The 19530-nt window shown below is 50.0% G+C and overlaps 2 protein-coding genes across 18 annotated transcripts in view; one reads left to right on the forward strand and one right to left on the reverse strand.

The window, feature by feature from the left end:
• The first annotated feature begins 557 nt into the window (after window positions 1-557).
• Window positions 558-18400, forward strand: LRRC71 (leucine rich repeat containing 71). Of its 7 annotated transcripts, none has more exons than XR_009552553.1 (16): window positions 560-825; window positions 10608-10757; window positions 10940-11080; window positions 11161-11236; window positions 11344-11421; window positions 13195-13263; window positions 13452-13611; window positions 13704-13787; window positions 13863-13952; window positions 15346-15495; window positions 15587-15680; window positions 15952-16040; window positions 16680-16794; window positions 16980-17098; window positions 17200-17363; window positions 17759-18400. XR_009552553.1 is itself a non-coding variant. In XM_060201657.1 (15 exons), exons 1-15 carry the CDS (start codon window positions 666-668, stop codon window positions 17234-17236), a joined length of 1587 nt encoding a protein of 528 aa, XP_060057640.1. In that variant the 5' UTR covers window positions 558-665; the 3' UTR covers window positions 17237-17464. The 7 variants fall into 7 exon arrangements, 3 of the variants coding, with proteins under 3 accessions (XP_060057640.1, XP_060057639.1, XP_060057638.1); XR_009552552.1 differs by having other exon boundaries at window positions 562-825; window positions 17197-17363; XR_009552554.1 differs by having other exon boundaries at window positions 717-825; window positions 10586-10757; window positions 17197-17363.
• Window positions 18307-19530, reverse strand: part of ARHGEF11 (Rho guanine nucleotide exchange factor 11) — a 127083-nt gene continuing 125859 nt past the window's right edge. For all 11 annotated transcript variants that reach the window (XM_060201651.1, XM_060201645.1, XM_060201650.1 and 8 more), the window contains one exon: window positions 18307-19283. In XM_060201651.1, coding sequence (XP_060057634.1) covers window positions 19225-19283 — 59 coding nt within the window. In that variant the 3' untranslated portion in view covers window positions 18307-19224. The remainder of the gene's footprint in view (window positions 19284-19530) is intronic.

Here is a 19530-nt window from a genome sequence, read left to right on the forward strand (position 1 = left end):
TGTCGCTCTCCCTCAAACATTTTATTTATTAAGAGAAGAAAAGGAGGAGAGAGGGAGAACTGAACATCACTCTGGTACAGTGCAGTGCTGGGAATCAAACTTTGGACCTTGTGCTTGACAGTCCAATGCTTTTTCCACTGCACCACCTCCCAGTTCACTGCAGTGTTTCTCTTTCCCTCTAAAATAAGAATAAATTAAGTTTAAGAAACCTTTAGGGTAGGCAGGGGTAGAGCTGAGTAGTGCTCTGGTTAAAAAAGAAACCTTTAGGGTTAGGAAAGACTTATGCTTCAGGCTCTGAGGTCTCAGGTTCAGTCCCCAGCACCACCATAAACTAGAGCTGGGCAGCGCGACTGGGCTCTGCCTTTTCCCGCAGGGTGCTCTTCCCCAGGCTGAGACCAGCTTCTCCCAGGCTCCCCGGTGCCTCCGAGGCTCAGCATCTCGGCCTCGCCCAGTCCCCGCCCCGCCTCCCGACCACGCCCCTCGCTCTAGCCCTGCCCACTCCGGTGCGGTTCCGCCTTTTCCGCTCCCCAGCCTGCCGCCCCCCCTCCGGCACGCGCCGTTGTCATGGAGACGCGGAGCCGACGCGGCTGCGGGCGGGGGCGGGGGCGACAGGGACCGGGGGCTACAGGTCAGGCGGCCCAGGCGGCGCCGCGGATCCGACCGGCATGTCGAGTGAGACGAGCGCCCCGGCGGCCTCCCCCAGGGCCCCGCGTCCCGGGACCCTGAAGTCGTCGGGGGCGGTGACCAAGAAGGGGGACCGAGGGGGCAAGGAGAAGCCGACGCCCGTCCTGCCCTCGGTGGGCGAGGAGGAGCCCAAGAACCCCGGTACGGCCGCGGCGGCGGGGCGCGGGGCCTGGCGAGCGACCCCGGGTCTGTGCCGCGGGCGCTGGCGGAGACGGGCAGAGCCTGCAAATGGCGTCGGCTGCTTCTGCAAGCAGCCCTGCCGCCCGCTGCCCCTCTGCTCCCCGCTGGGCTGCGATCCGTTTTTCAAGAATTGCTTACTTGGTGGTCCGGGAGGTGGCGCAGCAGATCAAGCACTGGGCTCTCAAGCATGAGGTCCTGAGTTCAGTTCCCAGCTGCACATGTACCAGAGTGATGTCTGGTTCTCTCTCTTTCTCATAAATAGATAAAATATCAAATATTTATTTATGAGACCCAGAGCATCACGCTGGCATGTACAATGCCGGGAATAGAACCCAGGACCTCAAGTTTGAAAGTCCAATGCTTGATCCACTGAGCTACCTCCCCACTAGGGTTATTACAGCTGGGGGCTCGGTGCCAGCACTACAAATCCACTGCTCCCAGCTGCCATTTCCCCCTTTCCCCATCCTCTATTTTTATTTGATAGGACAGAGAGAAATTGAGAGTGGAGTGAGAGAGAAGGTGATAGACACCTACAAACCTGCTTCACTATTCGTGAAGCATTCCCCTTGCAGGTAGAGAGCAGGGCTCAAACCTTGGTCTTTGCACATGGTAATACGTGTATTCAACCAGGTGCTCCACCACTCGGCCCCTATTTATTTTTTTTTAAAGAGTAATATATATTTTTAATTTATTTTTCCTTTTGTTGCCCTTGTTTTATTGTTGTTGTAATTATTATTGCTGTTGTTGATGTCATCATTGTTGGATAGGACAGAGAGAAATGCAGAGGGGGAAAGACGGGGAGAGAAAGATAGACACCTGCATACCTGCATCACTGCTTGTGAAGCGACTCCCCTGCAGGTGGGGAGTCAGGGGCTCGAAGCGGGATCCTTATGCCGGTCCTTGCACTTTGTGCCACGTGCGCTTAACCTGCTGCACTACCAGCCGACCCCCCCCCCTTTTATTTTTCAAAGATTTATTTGAGAGACTGACCCAGAGGATCACTGTGGCACCTGCAGTGAATTGAACCCATGATCTCATGTTTGAGAGTCCAGTACTTCATCCACTGAGTTACCTACAGGGCTGTGCAGAAATATATATAATTTATTTTGGATAGAAACAGAAATTGAGAAGGGGAGACTGGAAGGGAGAGAGACAGAGAGATACTTGAGGCACTTCTTCACTCATGAAACTTTTCCCTCCTGCAGATCGGGAGAGGAGACTTGAGCCTGTGTCCTTGTGCAGGGTAACATGTGTTTTATTGGGTGTGCCAACTGCCCAACTCATATAATAATCATTATTTTACCAGGGCACTTCTCAGCTCTTCTGGCTTATGGTGTTGCTGGGGTTGAACCCTGGGACCTTGAAGCCTCAGGCACAGAAGACTCTTTGCATAGCCATTATGCTATCTCCGCAGTCCTCATTATTTTATATTTTATTTGATTTATTTTAATGAGAGAGAGAGAGAGAGCATGAGAGCACACTGCTCAGCTCTGGCTCATGGTGGTGTCAGAGATTGAATTTGGACCTCAGAGCATCAGGCATGAGTCTTTTTGCATCATCATTATGCTGCCTCCCTGGCCCTTATATTTTATTGTTATTATTTAATGGAGAGTGAGATAGGGGTGTGCTGAGAAAGCAAAGCACTGGCCCACCATGAATGGAGCTCTACTCCTTTTGTCTTTGCTGATCTCTCATGTGGTGCAGGGGATGGAGGGAGGTCAGAGCACCACTCTGGTACACGAGGCACCAGGGATTAAACCAGGAGCACTGCACAGTGCAAGTCCTGTGCTCTATAAGATGAACTGTTCTCAAGTTTTATTGCCAGCACAGTTCCTGAGCCTCAAATTGATAGGAGTGTAAGTTGCACTTGCTCTTAAATTACAATACAAAGAGACCGACTTCCGGAGGCGGAGCTACGAGCAGCAGATCGCTTTCTCTCCTCTCCTCTCCTCTCCTCTCCCGGATCAACTAGGAATACCAAAGGAGACCACCCGGAAACAAGACAGGAACAAGACAGGACTAGAATGACCACAGGAACCCAGTAAATCACCCGTGAGTACAAACACGCGTGGCTGGTGACAGAGAGGAGAGAGGGGCCTAAGGAGAGATTAAGTGACTGCTAACAGTTCAACAGTTTATCAGTGGAGACACCACCTCCAGTCTGCTCCACAACAAGGGGACAGCTGAAGGGAGGAAAGGACTCTGCAGAGACTCACGAAGTGCAACTCTGAGTCTCCATTGCTACTACCCTCAGAATCTGGAGCAGCAACAGGGAGGGACACCAGGGGACAGAGATCTAACCAGGAAACTCAGGAGAAGACCTATACCTCGGTGGCATAGCTGAGGGGCTGTGAAAGTCTCTTTGCATAACCACTGGATTATCTCTGCCACACCCTGCTTTATCTCTTGATCAGGAGTCAGTGATTAAGCTAAGAAGCCTATTGATAGTTTAAAAGCCCTCAGGCTCCCATAGCCTACAGGGAAGAAAAAAAAAGAGGCTTTTACACCACTGAGCTCCAACTCAGGGATTGAAAAAACTGTTAACTTCCACCACGGTAAACCCTTTAATTAAATTACTTAGACACAAGTCAATCCAGGCAATAGTGATCAATAATTTGAAAAGTACTGATAAAGGGAACTCATAACATAATATATAAAATGGTTAAAACAACAAGAAAAAATATTGGAGACTCGAACCAGGACAAGAGTCCAGCTAAAAGTCCTCCAGAGGGTGAAGCACAAAACAACGAGTTCAACATCCAAACATTAGCTAAGGAAATAATAACAGGAGTGAGTAAAGAATTTGAAAAAAATTGTAATCAGAAATGCAGGAACAACAAATGAGAATATGGAAGAAAATTCTAATTATCTCATGGTTATTAGAGAGCTGAAAGCTGAAATCGCTGAGCTAAGAAGGCAACTAGCTGAACAAGCTAAAACAGTATCAGAGCAGGGCAACAAAATAGATGAACTCCAGAAAACAGTAGAGGGCAGAGAGAATAGAATCTATGAGGCTGAAAACAGAATTAGCAAGATTGAGGATGAATTAGAGACAACTAAAAAGTAAGAGATCTCAAAAAGAGATTAAGAGATGCTGAAAACAACAACAGAGTCCTATGGGATGACTTCAAAAGAAACAATATACGCATTATTGGCTTACCAGAGGAAGAAAGAGAAGGAGAGGAAGAAAGCATTCTCCAGGCCATAATAGCTGAAAATTTCTCTAGTCTAGACAACACCAAAGACATAAAGATTCAAGAAGCCCAGAGGGTCCCAAACAGAATTAACCCAGACCTAAAGACACCAAGACATGTCATACTTAGAATGGAAAGGAATAAGGATAAAGAAAGGATCCTCAAGGCTGCAAGAGAAAAACAAAGAGTCACCTACAAAGGAAAACCCATAAGATTAGCAGCAGACTTCTCCATACAAACACTAGAGGCCAGAAGAGAATGGCAAGATATCTATCGAGTGCTCAATGAGAAAGGCTTTCAGCCAAGAATACTATATCCTGCTAGACTGTCATTCAGACTAGATGGAAGTATCAAAACCTTCTCAGACAAGCAACAGTTGAAGGAAGCAACCATCACCAAGCCTGCCCTGAAAGAAGTTCTGAAAGGTCTCCTATAAACAACCAGACCACCACAAATAGGACATATATCAAAACACTCTAAAACTCTACAAGAATGGCGTTAAAATATCTTCAATCTTTGATATCAATAAATGTCAATGGCCTGAATTCACCTATTAAAAGACACAGAGTAGGAAGATGGATCAGAAAACACAACTCACCTAACTCAACAAGACAAACACAGACTTAAAGTGAAAGTATGGAAAACTATCATTCAAGCCAATGGCCCACAAAAAAGGGCAGGAACAGCTATTCTCATATCTGACATGATAGACTTTAAAATAGATAAGATTAAAAAAGATAGGAATGGACACTACTTAATGCTCAGAGGATCAGTCAATCAAGAGGACTTAACAATTATTAATATCTATGCACCCAATGAGAAGCCATCTAAATACATCAAACTTCTACTGAAAGAGCTACAGCAATATATTAACAGTAACACAATCATAGTAGGGGACTTCAACACCCCACTCTCTCAACTTGACAGATCATCCAGGAAGAAAATCAGTAAAGACATAAGGGAGCTAAGTGAAGAGATAGATAAACTAGAACTATTGGACATTTTCAGAGTCATTCATCCCAAGAAACTGGAATACACATTTTACTCAAATCCACATGGGTCATTCTCAAGGATAGACCATATGTTAGGCCAAAAAGACAACATCAGCCAATTCAAGAGCACTGAAATCATCCCAAGCATCTTCTCAGACCACAGTGGAATTAAACTAACACTTAACAATTAACAAAAGATTAGTAACAGTCCCAAAATGTGGAAGCTCAACAGTACACTTCTTAACAACTTCTGGGTCAAAAAGGAAATCAAGGAAGAAATCAAAATGTTTCAAGAGTTCAATGAAAATGAAGACACAAGCTATCAAAATATTTGGGACACAGCTAAAGCAGTCCTAAGAGGGAAGTTCATAGCTATACAAGCACACATTAGGAAACAAGAAAAGGCACAAATAAACAGCCTGATTGCACATCTCAAAGACCTAGAAGAAGAAGAACAAAGGAATCCTAAAGCAACCAGAAGGACAGAAATCACTAAAGTTAGGGCAGAAATAAATAACATTGAGAATAGGAAAACCATACAAAAGATCAATGAAAGTAAATGTTGGTTCTTCGAAAGAGTGAACAAAATCGACAAACCTTTAGCCAGACTCACAAAACAAAAAAGGGAGAAGACCCAAATAAATCGGATAGTAAATGAAAGAGGAGATATCACAACAGACACTGCAGAAATTCAACATATCATGCGAGGCTTCTATGAACAACTATATGCCACCAAGCTAGAGAACCTGGAAGAAATGAATGATTTCCTAGATACCTACCAACTTCCAAAACTAAGTAAAGGGGAAGTGGATAACATGAACAGGCCCATTACAGCTAATGAAATTGAAACAGTTATCAAAAATCTTCCCAAAAATAAAAGTCCTGGACCAGATGGTTTTACAAATGAATTCTACAAAACTTTCAAAGAAGAACTAATACCTCTGCTATTAAAAGTCTTCCAGAAGATTGAAGACACTGGAATACTCCCTGCCAGCTTCTATGAAGCCAACATCACCCTGATACCAAAAGCAGACAGGGACACAACCAAAAAAGAAAACTACAGACCAATATCTCTGATGAACATAGATGCGAAAATATTGAACAAAATTCTAGCCAACCGGACACAGCAGTATATCAAAAAGATTGTTCATCATGACCAAGTGGGGTTTATCACAGGCATGCAAGGTTGGTTTAATATACGTAAATCAATCAATGTGATCCACCACATCAACAAAAGCAAGACCAAAAACCACATGGTCATATCAATAGATGCAGAGAAAGCCTTTGACAAAATACAACATCCCTTTATGATCAAAACACTACAAAAAAAGAGAATAGATGGAAAATTCCTGAAGATAGTGGAGTCTATATATAGCAAACCTACAGCCAACATCATACTCAATGGTGAAAAACTGGAAGCATTTCCCCTCAGATCAGGTACTAGACAGGGCTGCCCACTATCACCATTACTATTCAACATAGTGTTGGAAGTTCTTGCCATAGCAATCAGGCAGGAGCAAGGAATTAAAGGGATACAGATTGGAAGAGAAGAAGTCAAACTCTCCTTATTTGCAGATGACATGATAGTATACATGGAAAAACCTAAGGAATCCAGCAGGAAGCTTTTGGAAATCATCAGGCAATACAGTAAGGTGTCAGGCTATAAAATTAACATTCAAAAGTCAGTGGCATTCCTTTATGCAAACACTAAGTTAGAAGAAATTGAAATCCAGAAATCAGTTCCTTTTTCTATAGCAACAAAAACAATAAAATATCTAGGAATAAACCTAACCAAAGAAGTGAAAGACTTGTATACTGAAAATTATGAGTCACTACTCAAGGAAATTGAAAAAGACACAAAGAAGTGGAAAGATATTCCATGTTCATGGCTTGGAAGAATTAACATCATCAAAATGAATATATTACCCAGAGCCATCTACAAATTTAATGCTATCCCCATCAAGATCCCAAGCACATTTTTAGGAGAATAGAAAAAATGCTACAAATGTTTATCTGGAACCAGAAAAGACCTAGAATTGCCAAAACAATCTTGAGAAAAAAGAACAGAACTGGAGGCATCACACTCCCAGATCTCAAACTGTATTATAGGGCCATTGTCATCAAAACTGCTTGGTACTGGAACACGAACAGACACACTGACCAGTGGAATAGAATTGAGAGCCCAGAAATGAGGCCCCACACCTATGGACATCTAATCTTTGACAAAGGGGCCCAGACTATTACATGGGGAAAGCAGAGTCTCTTCAACAAATGGTGTTGGAAACAATGGGTTGAAACATGCAGAAGAATGAAACTGAAGCACTGTATTTCACCAAATACAAAAGTAAATTCCAAGTGGATCAAGGACTTGGAGGTTAGACCAGAAACTATCAGATACTTAGAGGAAAATATTGGCAGAACTTTTTTCCGCATAAATTTTAAAGACATTTTCAATGAAACGAATCCAATTACAAGGAAGACTAAGGCAAGTATAAACCTATGGGACTACATCAAATTTAAAAGCTTCTTCACAGCAAAAGATGGTAAACGTCCGCAAGACACGATTTGGCGTAGATGGCTCGGCCGTGTTTAGGATGGAGATTATAGCATATTAAATCGAATCCACTGATGGTGAATCGAGCAGCTTCATCGACTGCTATATGTGTTTCTTGTAGGCAGATAACATCTGCCTGATGCTGAATCGCCAGTTGACCAATAAGAACGCGTTTGGCAAAGGACAGCCCCTCAGCATTAAGTTGGAGGACTCGAAGAGCAGGACCAACAGCTTGAAAGCTGGCAGGAGCTGCTTGTTGCTGGCTTTGAAAGTGACTGGGATCCATGTGGATTCAGTCGGCTAGGAAGGATCCTCAGTTTCCCCAATGAATGGGTACTCACGAGATGCACCACGGGAAGGTCGATCCAATGCATCCCAGCTGGCAGTCAGCTGAGGTAAAGAACAAACACCTCATCACAGACCCCTGCAAGCGTCAACCCGGCTTTGACCTAGCACGTTATGATTGGGCCCTCCTCAGTCGCTATCGAACAGGCCATGGCCGGTGCGCCGCTATGTTCCATCGCTGGGGAGCCAGAGACGACCCGAACTGCCCCTGCGGCTACAGACAGACTATGACCCACATAGTCAACGACTGCCACCTTTCCAGATTCAAAGGAGGTCTCGAAACTTTACATCAGGCTCAACCTGATGCTGTTGACTGGCTACGGAAGAAGGGCAAACGCTAGAAGAAGAACAGCAAAAGAAACCACTACCCAAACCAAGAGACCCCTCACAGAATGGGAGAAGATCTTTACATGCCATACATCAGATAAGAGTTTAATAACCAGCATATATAAAGAGCTTGCCAGACTCAACAACAAGACAACAAATAACCCCATCCAAAAATGGGGGGAGGACTTGGACAGAATAGTCACCACAGAAGAGATCCAAAAGGCCGAGAAACACATTAAAAAATGCTCCAAGTCTCTGATTGTCAGAGAAATGCAAATCAAAACAACAATGAGATATCACTTCACTCCTGTGAGAATGTCATACATCAGAAAAGGTAATAGCAGCAAATGCTGGAGAGGGTGTGGGGTCAAAGGAACCCTCCTGCACTGCTGGTGGGGATGTCAGTTGGTCCAACCTCTGTGGAGAACAGTCTGGAGAACTCTCAGAAGGCTAGAAATGGACCTACCCTATGACCCTGCAATTCCCCTCCTGGGGATATATCCTAAGGAACCCAACACATCCATCCAAAAAGATCTGTGTACACATATGTTCTTGGCAGCACAATTTGTAATAGCCAAAACCTGGAAGCAACCCAGGTGTCCAACAACAGATGAGTGGCTGAGCAAGTTGTGGTATATATACACAATGGAATTCTACTCAGCTGTAAAAAATGGTGACTTCACCATTTTCAGCCAATCTTGGATGGACCTTGAAAAAATCATGTTGAGTGAAATAAGTCAGAAACAGAAGGATGAATTTGGGATGATCTCACTCTCAGGCCGAAGTTGAAAAACAAGATTAGAAAAGAAAACACAAGTCGAACCTGAAATGGAATTGGAGTATTACACCAAAGTAAAAGACTCTGGGGTGGGTGGGTGGGTGGGGAGAATACAGGTCCATGAAAGATGATGAATGACATAGTGGGGGTTGTATTGTTAAATGGGAATCTGGGGAATGTTATGCATGTACAAACTATTGTATTTACTGTTGAATGTAAAGCATTAATTCCCCAATAAAGAAATAAATTATTAAAAAAATTACAATACAAAGCATGAATGAAGGCGGGGGGGGTGATGGGAAATCAGGGGCAGGGCTTACAGAAAGGCATTCTGGGCTGAGTTTCATTGATAGTCTTCTATTTAGGGCAACTTTGTGGGGGTGGGGAGGGACATCTCACATCAGAGCTCAGTGCTGTGCCACTTCCCAAGTCACCTCCCTGGAGGTTTTTACAGGTCATGTTGAAGTGGATGTCTGCTGTAGAGAAAGGCCTGTGAGTAAGATAAGGAAGGACCAACAGGCTCCCCAACCCCTAGAGGGGAGAGCTTGGGAAGCAGGTGACTCCCCTGCAAAGGGGCTCACCTCCCTCAACCCCTCCCCCCATTGTAATCACTCAGCCTTCCCATCTGTGGTCCCCAAAGGGTGGGTTCAAGTGAAACCTCAATCCTCTCTGAGTCCTGCCCCCACCCGTGCTGAGCACACATCCTCAAGGTTCCCCACACCTTCCAGGCAGTTTTCCCTGAAGCTCTCTCCTCTCCTCTTATCTCTTAAAAATATATTTTATTGCGGGCTGGGTTAAGCATAGCGGGTTAAGCACAAATGGCGTGAAGCACATGGACCAGCGTAAGGATCCTGGTTCGAGCCCCCGGCTCCCCACCTGCAGGGGGGTCGCTTCACAAGCTCTGAAGCAGGTCTGCAGGTGTCTTATCTTTCTCTCCTCCTCTGTCTTCCCCTCCTCTCTCCATTTCTCTGTGTCCTATCCAACAACCACAGCAATAGCAACAATAACATTAATAACAGCAAGGGTAACAGAAATGGGAAAAAGTGGCCTCCAGAAGCAGTGGATACATGGTACAGGCACTGAGCCCCAGCAGTAACCCTGGAGGTAAATATATATATATTGGATAGAAACAGAAAGGAATTGGGAGGGGACAGAGAGGGAGAGTAACAAGAGAGAACTGCTTCACTGCTGTTGAAGCTTCCGCTCCCTGCAGGTGGGAACCAGTTGCTTGAACTGGGTCCTTGCACATTGTAACAGGTTTGCTCTATGAAGTGCACCACTGCCTGGCTCGATCCATCTCCTCCTCATCCTCCTCATCTCCGAGGCTTCACTGCTCTGGGCTGACTTTTTTAGACAGAGACAATAGATAGACAATAGATAGAGACTTTTTTAGAGAGAGACAGCTGGTAGACACACCACAGCACTGAAGCTTCCTCCAGTGTGGTGAGGGCTGGGCTGGAAGCTGGGCTGGAAGCTGGGCTGCGCACTACGTCACTGGCCAGGCCTCTGAGTTAAGGTGCCCCTGTGCCAGCGCCCGCTGTCCCCACCCGCAGAGGAGTACCAGTGCACCGGGATCCTGGAGATTGACTTTGCCGAGCTCTGCACTCGTTCTGGCTATACTGACTTCCCCAAAGTGGTCCCCCGGCCCCGTCCGCACCCCACCTTTGTCACCTCTTCCTCCATGTCAGAAAAGCCCATCCTAGGTGAGTGTTGGCTGGGGGTGGGGGTAGGGCTGCCTGGTGGCTGGGGTATATGTGTGTGAGAGTGAGAGGTACACCAACAGGGCACCCACTCCCGGTCTTCCTGCCCAAACCTGGCAGGCGTAGGTCGGCCTCTCATGCCTGCTGACTCTGGTGGGCCCTGTCTCTGGCTTGCCCACCTCTAGCGCCCCTGCCTCCAGATGACCAGCGCCTGTCGGGGTCCTGCAGCCTCAACAGTGTGGAGAGCAAGTACGTGTTCTTCCGACCCACCATCCAGGTGGAGCTGGAAGCTGAGGACAAGGCCGTGAAGGAGATCTACATCAGAGGTGAGTGCTCCCCCCACACCCACCCCTGTCCCCGCCCCTTGCCCCCACCTTAGCCTGAGGCCCTGCTCTTCCTTTTGCAGGCTGGAAAGTAGATGACCGGATCCTGGGAATCTTCTGGAAATGCCTGCCTCCCCTTAGCCAGCTGCAGGCCATCTGGTGAGGGGGCCACAAAAGGCAGAGCAGGAGGCCATTTTGGGAGACTGTGCTCTGCAGGGATGGGGGGCAGGAGGGGTCTTCTCCAGCTCCATTTCTGTGCTCCCTAGCCTGTGGAAAGTGGGGCTCACAGACCAGACTTTAAGCACCCTCATCGCCCTGCTGCCGCTCTGCTCCCCAACTCTCAGGTCAGCAGGGAGGGTGTCAGGGCTTGGGTGGGGGTGGGGGCCTGTGGTGTTTGAAGCTCCTGTCTGACAAGGGATCCCTTTCCTGCCAACACCAGTACCCAAAAAGTGCCTGAGCTTTGGGGGATCTCACTCCCTCTGCCATCACCTGCCCTCTGTACAGGGAGCCAAGCTCATCCAGGAGGACCGGAAGCACTCAGGAGTGGAGCCCACGGGCAATCTGGGCACCCTGGGGACAGAAGTGCCAAAGTCTTCCTCCTGGATGTGGGAGTGGGAGGCATGGAAGGCTGCCTGGAGGAGGCAGTGTTGAGGTGTCCTTTGACGAAGGACTAGGAGGCTCAAGCAGGGAGTTGGGAAAGGACACCCTTGAGGCCAAGGGAGCAGGAGCAAGGTGGGATATAGTGTGACTGGAGGTGTGACTGGCTGTGAGAAGGACAGAGCTGGGCCAGCAAAGTAGCTCACCTAGATAGCATCTTGCTTTGACATGTCCACAACCCAGGTTTGAGCCTGGCCTCCACAGCATTGAAGGAAATTTTGATGCTGTGGTTTCTCTTTCTGAGGCTCACCATGACTCCTGCTTCACATGGCACCTTCAGTGCCCCACTGGGATGACCTGACTTCTAGCCCCATAGGATGGATACCCCCCCAACCCCATTGAGGGAAGGAGTTTCATCCACTCAACTGGAAGTTTCCAGTGCTCTCCCTATAGAATACCAGCAAATGTGAGAATCACAAACAATCTAGCCAGAAAAAAACAACAACAAAAAACTGACCATGTGAAAAATCAGCGACAGACAGGAAAATGACTGGAAATGAATGCAGTTAAGTTTAGGTGAAAGATGTAAACATTCTGGCCAGTGTAAAAGGTTGAGCCCAGAAAAGACATCACTAGGGAGCTGGGGAGACAGCACAGTGGATCTGCAGAAGACTCTCAGGCCTGAGGCTTTGAGGTCCCAGGTTCAGTCCCCAGCACCACCATAAGCCAGAGTTGAGTGGTACTCTGGGGGTGGGGTGGACGGGGAAGGAAAAAAAGAAACTGGGGGTCGGGCGGTAGTGCAGCAGGTTAAATGCACGGGGCGTAAAGCGCAAGGACCAGTGTGAGGATCCCAATTCGAGCCCCCAGCTCCCCACCTGCAGGGAAGTCACTTCACAGGCGGTGAAGCAGATCTGCAGGTGTCTTTCTTTCTCTCGCCCTCTCTGTCTTCCCCTCCTCTCTACATTTCTCTCTGTCCTATCCAAAAACAATGACATCAATAGCAATGGTAATAATAACCACAACGATAAAAACAACCAGGGTAATAAAAGGGAAAAAATGGGCTCCAGGAGCAGTGGATTCATGGTGCAGGCACCGAGCCCCAGCAATAGCCCTGGAGGCAAAAAAAAAAAAAAAAAAAAAAAAAAAAGGAACAACCATGGGAGATGGGAGAAAATTTCTGAACAGAGATTTCTAGCCATAAGGTCAGTTGTTGTGACTCAGAAGAGGATTTTTTCCTTGGCACAGCTGTCGAAGCCTGCCCTCTCTTTCACTTGCCTCTCTTTCACTTGAGCCATTTTACAAGTCACCTTGCCTCGGTTCACTAACTGTGGGGAGTGACCCCTTCCCAATGCCACCCTTATGTAGGACTCACGTTGACTGGCTTATATTTTTGTCGAGGGGAGGAGGGCTGTCAGTAAAATTTTCTATACTTTGGGGGTGGGGTACTGTCCTCTCAGCCCCTAAACCTAGCCTTTGGTGGCACCTCTGGATTGAGTCTCCTGCCCCCTCCCGCCCCCCAGGAAGGTGTCTTTGGAGGGGAACCCGTTGCCAGAGCAGTCATACCACAAGCTCATGAGCGTGGACAGCACGTGAGACCCCTGCCCCTTAACCCTCCCCCCAGCCCCCACTTTCTCCATCTATCCGCCTTTTCCAAGGCATTCGTCCCCACTCCCCCCATCCTACCACCACCACCACCAGGAGTGTTCAGTGCCTCACCTCCCCCCAGGTGCTCTGAGTTGCGGGGAGCCTACAGTGACCCCTTCTCTGCCCGCCCCAGGATCGCGCACCTGTCCCTGCGGAACAACAACATCGACGACCAAGGTGCGCGGCTGCTGGGCCAGGCGCTGTCTACGCTGCACAGCTGCAACCGGGCGCTCGTCTCGCTCAACCTGGGCTTCAACCACATCGGGGATCAGGGCGCCGAGCACATCGCCAACGTGAGAGGCTGCTGGGGCCCGGGCGGGGCGCGCGGCGGTGACGGTGGTGGTGGGGGGGTCCCCGGGGCTCACGGCCCCTCCTCCCGCCCTAGGGCCTCCGGCTGAACCGCTCCCTGCTCTGGCTGTCCCTGGCCCACAACCGCATCCGCGACAAGGGCGCTCTGAAGCTGGCGGAGGTGGGTGCGGGGCCTCGCGCGGGGAGGGGGCCGCCCCGTGTGCTCGGCGCTGAGCCGAGGGGGGACCTGCTGTAGGTGCTGCGCCCCTTTGAGCTGACGCACACGGAGGTGGTGGAGCGCCGGCGCCTCCTGCTGGAGAAGGGGTCGCAGGAGCGGTCGCGATCGGTGAGCTGCCCCTCTCCCACCACCCGTGCCCAGCGTCCGCTTGCACGTAGACATGCACCTGCACGGTCAGTTAGGAGCGAGGAGTAGATTTTTTTAAAAGTATTTCTTTAACTTTATTTTCCCTTTTGTTGCCCTTGTTGTCTTTTTATTGTTGTTGTAGTTATTATTGTCGTTGTTATTGATGTAATTGTTAGATAGGACAGAGAGAAATGGAGAGATGAGGAGAAGACAGAGGGGGAGAGAAAGATAGACACCTGCAGACTTGCTTCACCGCCTGTGAAGCGACTCCCCTGTAGGTGGGAAGCCGGGGGGCTCTAACCGGTATCCTTAGGCCGGTCCTTGCGCTTTGCACCACGTGCGCTTAACCCGCTGCGCTACTGCCCGACTCCCGAGGAGTAGATTTTTAAACCACCCCGGATTTTAAAACATGTTTTACGTATTTATCGAATAGAGACAGAACTAGAGAAGGGGAGGTAGAGATAAGAGAGAAACATCTGCAGCACTGCTTCACCAAATCATGAAACTAATCATACTACAAATGGGAACAGGGGGCTTGAACCGGAGTCCTTGAGCATGGTAACGTGTGCTTCAATCAGGTGCGTTACAGTCCAGTCCCTACTAAATCACCTAGGTTTGAAACCGGATTGACCCCACCTGCTGAGTTTATTCACACTGGGCGCTCATTATTCATACTGCCTGGGGTTTCATGCAGCAAAGGCCTCTGAGAGAGCTTACCAGGGAGGGTGCCTTGTCTCCACAGGAAGCAGGGTCCAGCCCCTGCACCATGCAGCAGAGCCCAAACCTGGGAAGCTGTGCTGTCTCCTGCTCTGACTCACACATGGGAGACATGGGAGTATATGCGCTTGGCCTCTAAATTCATTCCTTGTGCCTCACATCTGCAAACTTAAAAATATACTTACTGATTGGTTGATGAGTAAGAGGAAGGGAGAGACCAACCAGATTATCACGTTAGCACATGCAATGACAGGGACTGAACTCAGGACCTCAAGCTTGAGAGTTCAATGCTTAATCCACTGTGTCCCCTCTCAGGCTGTTCATATCTGGATTCCCTTCCTTCCTTCTTTTTGAGACAGAGGCAGAGAGAGAGAACCCAAGTATTACTCTGGCTGGCACATGAGATGCTGGGATGAAACTTAGGATCTCATGCTTGAGAGTCCAGTGCATATCAACCATGTAGGGTGAAATCACAGCTCAAAGCTCATCCAGCTTGGGGGGCTGGGGGAGTTACATTTTTTTCCTTCCCTTCATATAGTTTGAGCATTCCCCCACCCAAGCTCACCCTCAGACCCTCTTCCTCACAGCGCCTCACAGGAGATGGGGCTGGGTAGGGTGCTGGGTGCCCTTGACCCCTCCCTCCCCCATGTGAGCACAGCCGTCCTCTTCGAGACATGGGGACTCGAAAACCGACCGGGAGAAGAGCCAGCTGATGGGAGTTAGCAGCGTGGCCATGGTGGATAAGACTGACAAAATGCAGGCCACCAAGACCCCCAAGGGCCTGGGCAAGAAAAAGGAGAAGACAGGGGTAGGCCCCCCCAGGGCTGGGAGAGCAGGAGGGAAGGCTGGGGGTTCAGGGGCCAACATTTGCCTCACCTTTCTCTTTCCCCTCCATTCAGGAGGTGGTAAAGAAGGAGGAGAAGTCTGGGTCTGGCCAGTCCCCCACCCAAGGGACTCCTAAGAAAGAAGACTCCACAAAGGCTGGCAAAGGGAGTAAGTCTTGTGTCCCCTGCTGCCCGTTCTTGGTGTGATGGCAGAGAGCGGCCCAAGGGGCACCTGTGTGCCCACGTGAGCCTGCTGGCCCCTCTCATGTCTCCTCTGAGTCCCCTCTCTTGGGGGATGCTGTGAAGTTCCCCACCCACATTTCTAGGCTGAATCCTGCTTTCTGATGAAGCACTACACCGCTCACAAGCTGACCTGAGCCCCAAGCTTGTGGAGCCCCTACACGCCCAGGAAAGCTGACTCCAGCCTCTTTGCCTTGCAGAGGTCACCATCCCTGAGCAAAAACCCATCAAGGGCAAAGGGCCGAAGACCGGGAGCAAAGAGAAGCGTAGCATCCTCCTGGAGTCCGAGGTTCGCGGGGACATCCGGAAGGGCAGGCCAGCTTCAAGGCCTCCCCAACACCAGCAGCTGTCCCTTCACCCACACTCTCCTTGCTCCTGCACCCCCTGTCCCCCAAAGCCAGCCTGGACTTGCTGGGGCTGGGCTCATGGCACCTGCAGGCCCCTGCTTGCTCGTTAGGAGTCCACATTTTGACTCTCAGCTCAGCCTGATCCCCCCATGCTTCACTCTGCCCCTCATTTGCTTGCACAAGGAACAAAGCATGCGTGGGGTGGGGGCAGCACCCCAGGAAGGCAGGCGTGGCCACCAACACCCCCTTGCCTCTTCAGACATCTTCTCCAGTATCCTAGACCGTTTCTTCTAAGAGAGAGAAGGGGTGGGGTGGCAGCTCTACATCCAGTTTCCTGTTTCTGTCTCCCTGTGTTGCCATGCTAAGTCAGTTGATTGACAACATCAATCCTCACTGGACAGGTGGCTCTCTCAGCTGGAGCACCCTCTCCCCTTCCTTCGTCCAGGACTCCACGCTTTAGGTGTCATGGCCCTTTTCATACAAGGCATCCAGTGAGGCTTTGTTATCTTGGTTCCCTTGAGCCTGCTCACACACTTTGAATGAATGGGTGGATGGATGGCTCCCCTTTGCCCGATGTTTAGCAGTTGGTTGCTGAAACCACGGAGATGGTGAACCCCCTGCTGGAGCCAGTGGAGCACCGTGATGGGAAGGTCTTCATGCCGGGGAACAAGGTCCTTCTGCACCTCAACCTCCTCCGTATGCTTGGCCCTCCCCTTCTGTCTGCAAAGGGCACTAACTTACAGAGGGCAACAGCAGGCTGGGCAGCAGGCCCAGGCCAGGCTAGCTGTGGCAGGGTTCTGGGAGTGAGGGGCTGGAGGGGGTCCTAAGGGTGATGAGCAAGATTCAGATTGGTGGCTGAGGCCTGTGCCTTCTCTTGCCAGGGAACTATATCACAGAGGTGGGGCTGGAGGGCTTCCTCACCGCCGTGCAGTACCAGGTCCAGTTCAAGTCCAAGAGTGTCACCAAGGGCCCCGTGGGGCTGCTCTGGCTATCTCTGGCAGTGAGTGCCCTGTCTCCCCAGTGCCCAGGCACCTATTGTGCTGGTTCCTGGTGTTCCTTGCCTGAGTGGACTGATCTGTACCCATCCTCCTCCCCCAGAAGAACTGTTTCCCCCCACAAAGCCCCATGTACGCCATGATCCAGGAGCTGATGCTGCCCAGGGACCCAATCAGTAAGACCAAGAGGGAGGATGACATCCTGGGGCTCCCCAGCTAGCCCCGTTCCTTCAGAGACCACCACGCCTCTCCTGACAGCCCAGCTCTATGGTGAACAAACATGACTGCTGCCCTTCCCCTTGAGGCTGTCTGAGGCTTTGTTCTAGAACCCTGGGGCATAGGAGTCTGTTCATTACATGTGGCCAGACACAGCTGAGCTTCTGTGAGGCTTTACTGGGGATAGCTAGGGCCCCTCAGGGATCAGCCGCTAGCCCACCTGGCTCTGGCTGCTTGGGCCACGGGCTGCATGTGTTGCATGCCCAGGTTTGCACGTTGTCACTGCACTCAGATGCTGCAGGGGGGGAGGCAAGGGACTACGAGCTGATATGCTGCCATCCCCGGTGCTGAGGGCAGGTTCTCAGGAAGGACAGGGGGCTGAGCTCAGGAGGCCACTGTCCACCCTGCAGGAGTTTCTACATGTGCCCCTCCCCCCATCCTTCTCATAGGTGTGTCCTGGCCTCAGGCCCCCAGGGCTCCTCCCCACCTGATGCAGGGCAGCCCAGACCTTACAGCCTCTCTGAGGGGGCCCATTCCAGCCCTTCTAAGGCTTCAGAGACCCCTACAGCTCTGTGTGCTCAGCACTTAGCAACTTGCTTGGTTCAGAAGCAAAGGTCAGTGATGACTGAGAGAACTGTCCCGACCCAATCGCAGTGGACTGGGATGGCAGTCTTGGGGGACCTGGCTGCACCTGCCCTGTGGCTTCCAGGCAGTGTCAGTGAGGAACTGGCCAGGTTCTTCCAGTGCTGCAGCTCACAGGGGCAGCTCCTGAGGCCTCTAGAGGCTGGGCCCATAGACCCTCTTCAGACATGTGTGTGCTGACATGCATGGGCTGTCTGCCTGACTGTGGGGTGGTACAGCTTTGTCCCAGTGCATCTCAGGGAGTCCTGTGAGCCTGTGTGTAGGGGCCTGATGCTGGTGATGGGGCCTCCTCCTGTCCTCCCCCACCTCCAGTCACTCTTACCACAGTGGCTACAAAAATCACACCACACCACACCACAGTTGAAGAATATTTAACTTTTCTTAAAAAAAAAAAAAATCAACCATGAAAGGAAGAAAATAAAAGAGTATACATTATTTTAACAGCAAAACAGTCATCTCCATATCTATATTTTATATATATTATATATATTTATATATATATATATGTATATATACACCTAGCACAGTGTGTATATTCTATTAGTCAGTGGGGGAGTGGTGTGGACACAGTAACAGGGGCCAGGGCTGCAGTGGCCCCTGGGGTGGTCCTAGGTTAACTCAGGGACTCCAGCATTCAGCACCCCACACCCCGACTTGGGGGCCCAGTTTTCAGTTCCGTACCGGATACACTGGTTTTCTACAGGGAGGAAGTCAGGGGAGGGTAGACTTGTGGGGTGATCTCCCCTGGAGAGGAGTCCTAGGAAGGAAGAAGGAGCTCAGCCCCAAGCTGCAGAGATGGGGGTCCTTTCTAGCTGGGCTCAGAGCCCTTCTCACCCCTCGAGGTCGGGCCTCAGGAAGTACAAGCAAACCTCTTCTCCATGGTGCCTGCTTGCTGACATACCGGAACAATAACCACAAACTGTTCAGGGTATTTACAAGAGCAGAGATGCACATACAATACATACATATTTATAGGAAGCCAACGTGACAGGGAAGCCAGGGGCCCACACCCCTCAGCCTTGGGTTGCTGCAAAGGAGGGAAGGGGGAAGCACTCGTGCTGGGCACCTTTCCTTCCTGTCGTGTTTGAAGGCACCCCCACACGAGGGGCCTCAGCATGCTGGGAAGGGGGCTGCAAGGAGGGGAGGTGTGGAGACTCAACTCTGATCTGAACAGACCACCGGTGTTGGTCTCCCTGACAGTGGTGTCTCCAGTCTCTGCCATACGCCAGGCTCTCCAGGAGGGGGCACTCGAGGACTGGTGGCTCTTGGTCAACTACAATGCTGGGGACGAGGCTGTGCTGGTGGAGCCATCTTCCAGCGTGGTGTGGATGCCTGTGGAGCATGCAGAGGGGGGTCATGAGGGGCTAGCCTCTTGGGCTTCGCCGGCACAGTCCTCGAGTTCCTGGGAGCCACCTGTTAGTGGCAAGGCGTCCTCCTCGTTCTCCATAAACTTTAATTTCTGGTGGTGCCTGAAAGGGTCATCTACTGAATACCACTTTCCCCAAAGCACACAGGCAGGTCTGTGCTCTGAAGGTGCTCCTGGCTGTGCCCCTGGCCCACTCAACCTGGTTTTGAACTG

Source organism: Erinaceus europaeus, chromosome 11, assembly GCF_950295315.1.
Source record: "Erinaceus europaeus chromosome 11, mEriEur2.1, whole genome shotgun sequence".
In the NCBI taxonomy this organism is placed as follows: Eukaryota; Metazoa; Chordata; class Mammalia; order Eulipotyphla; family Erinaceidae; genus Erinaceus; species Erinaceus europaeus.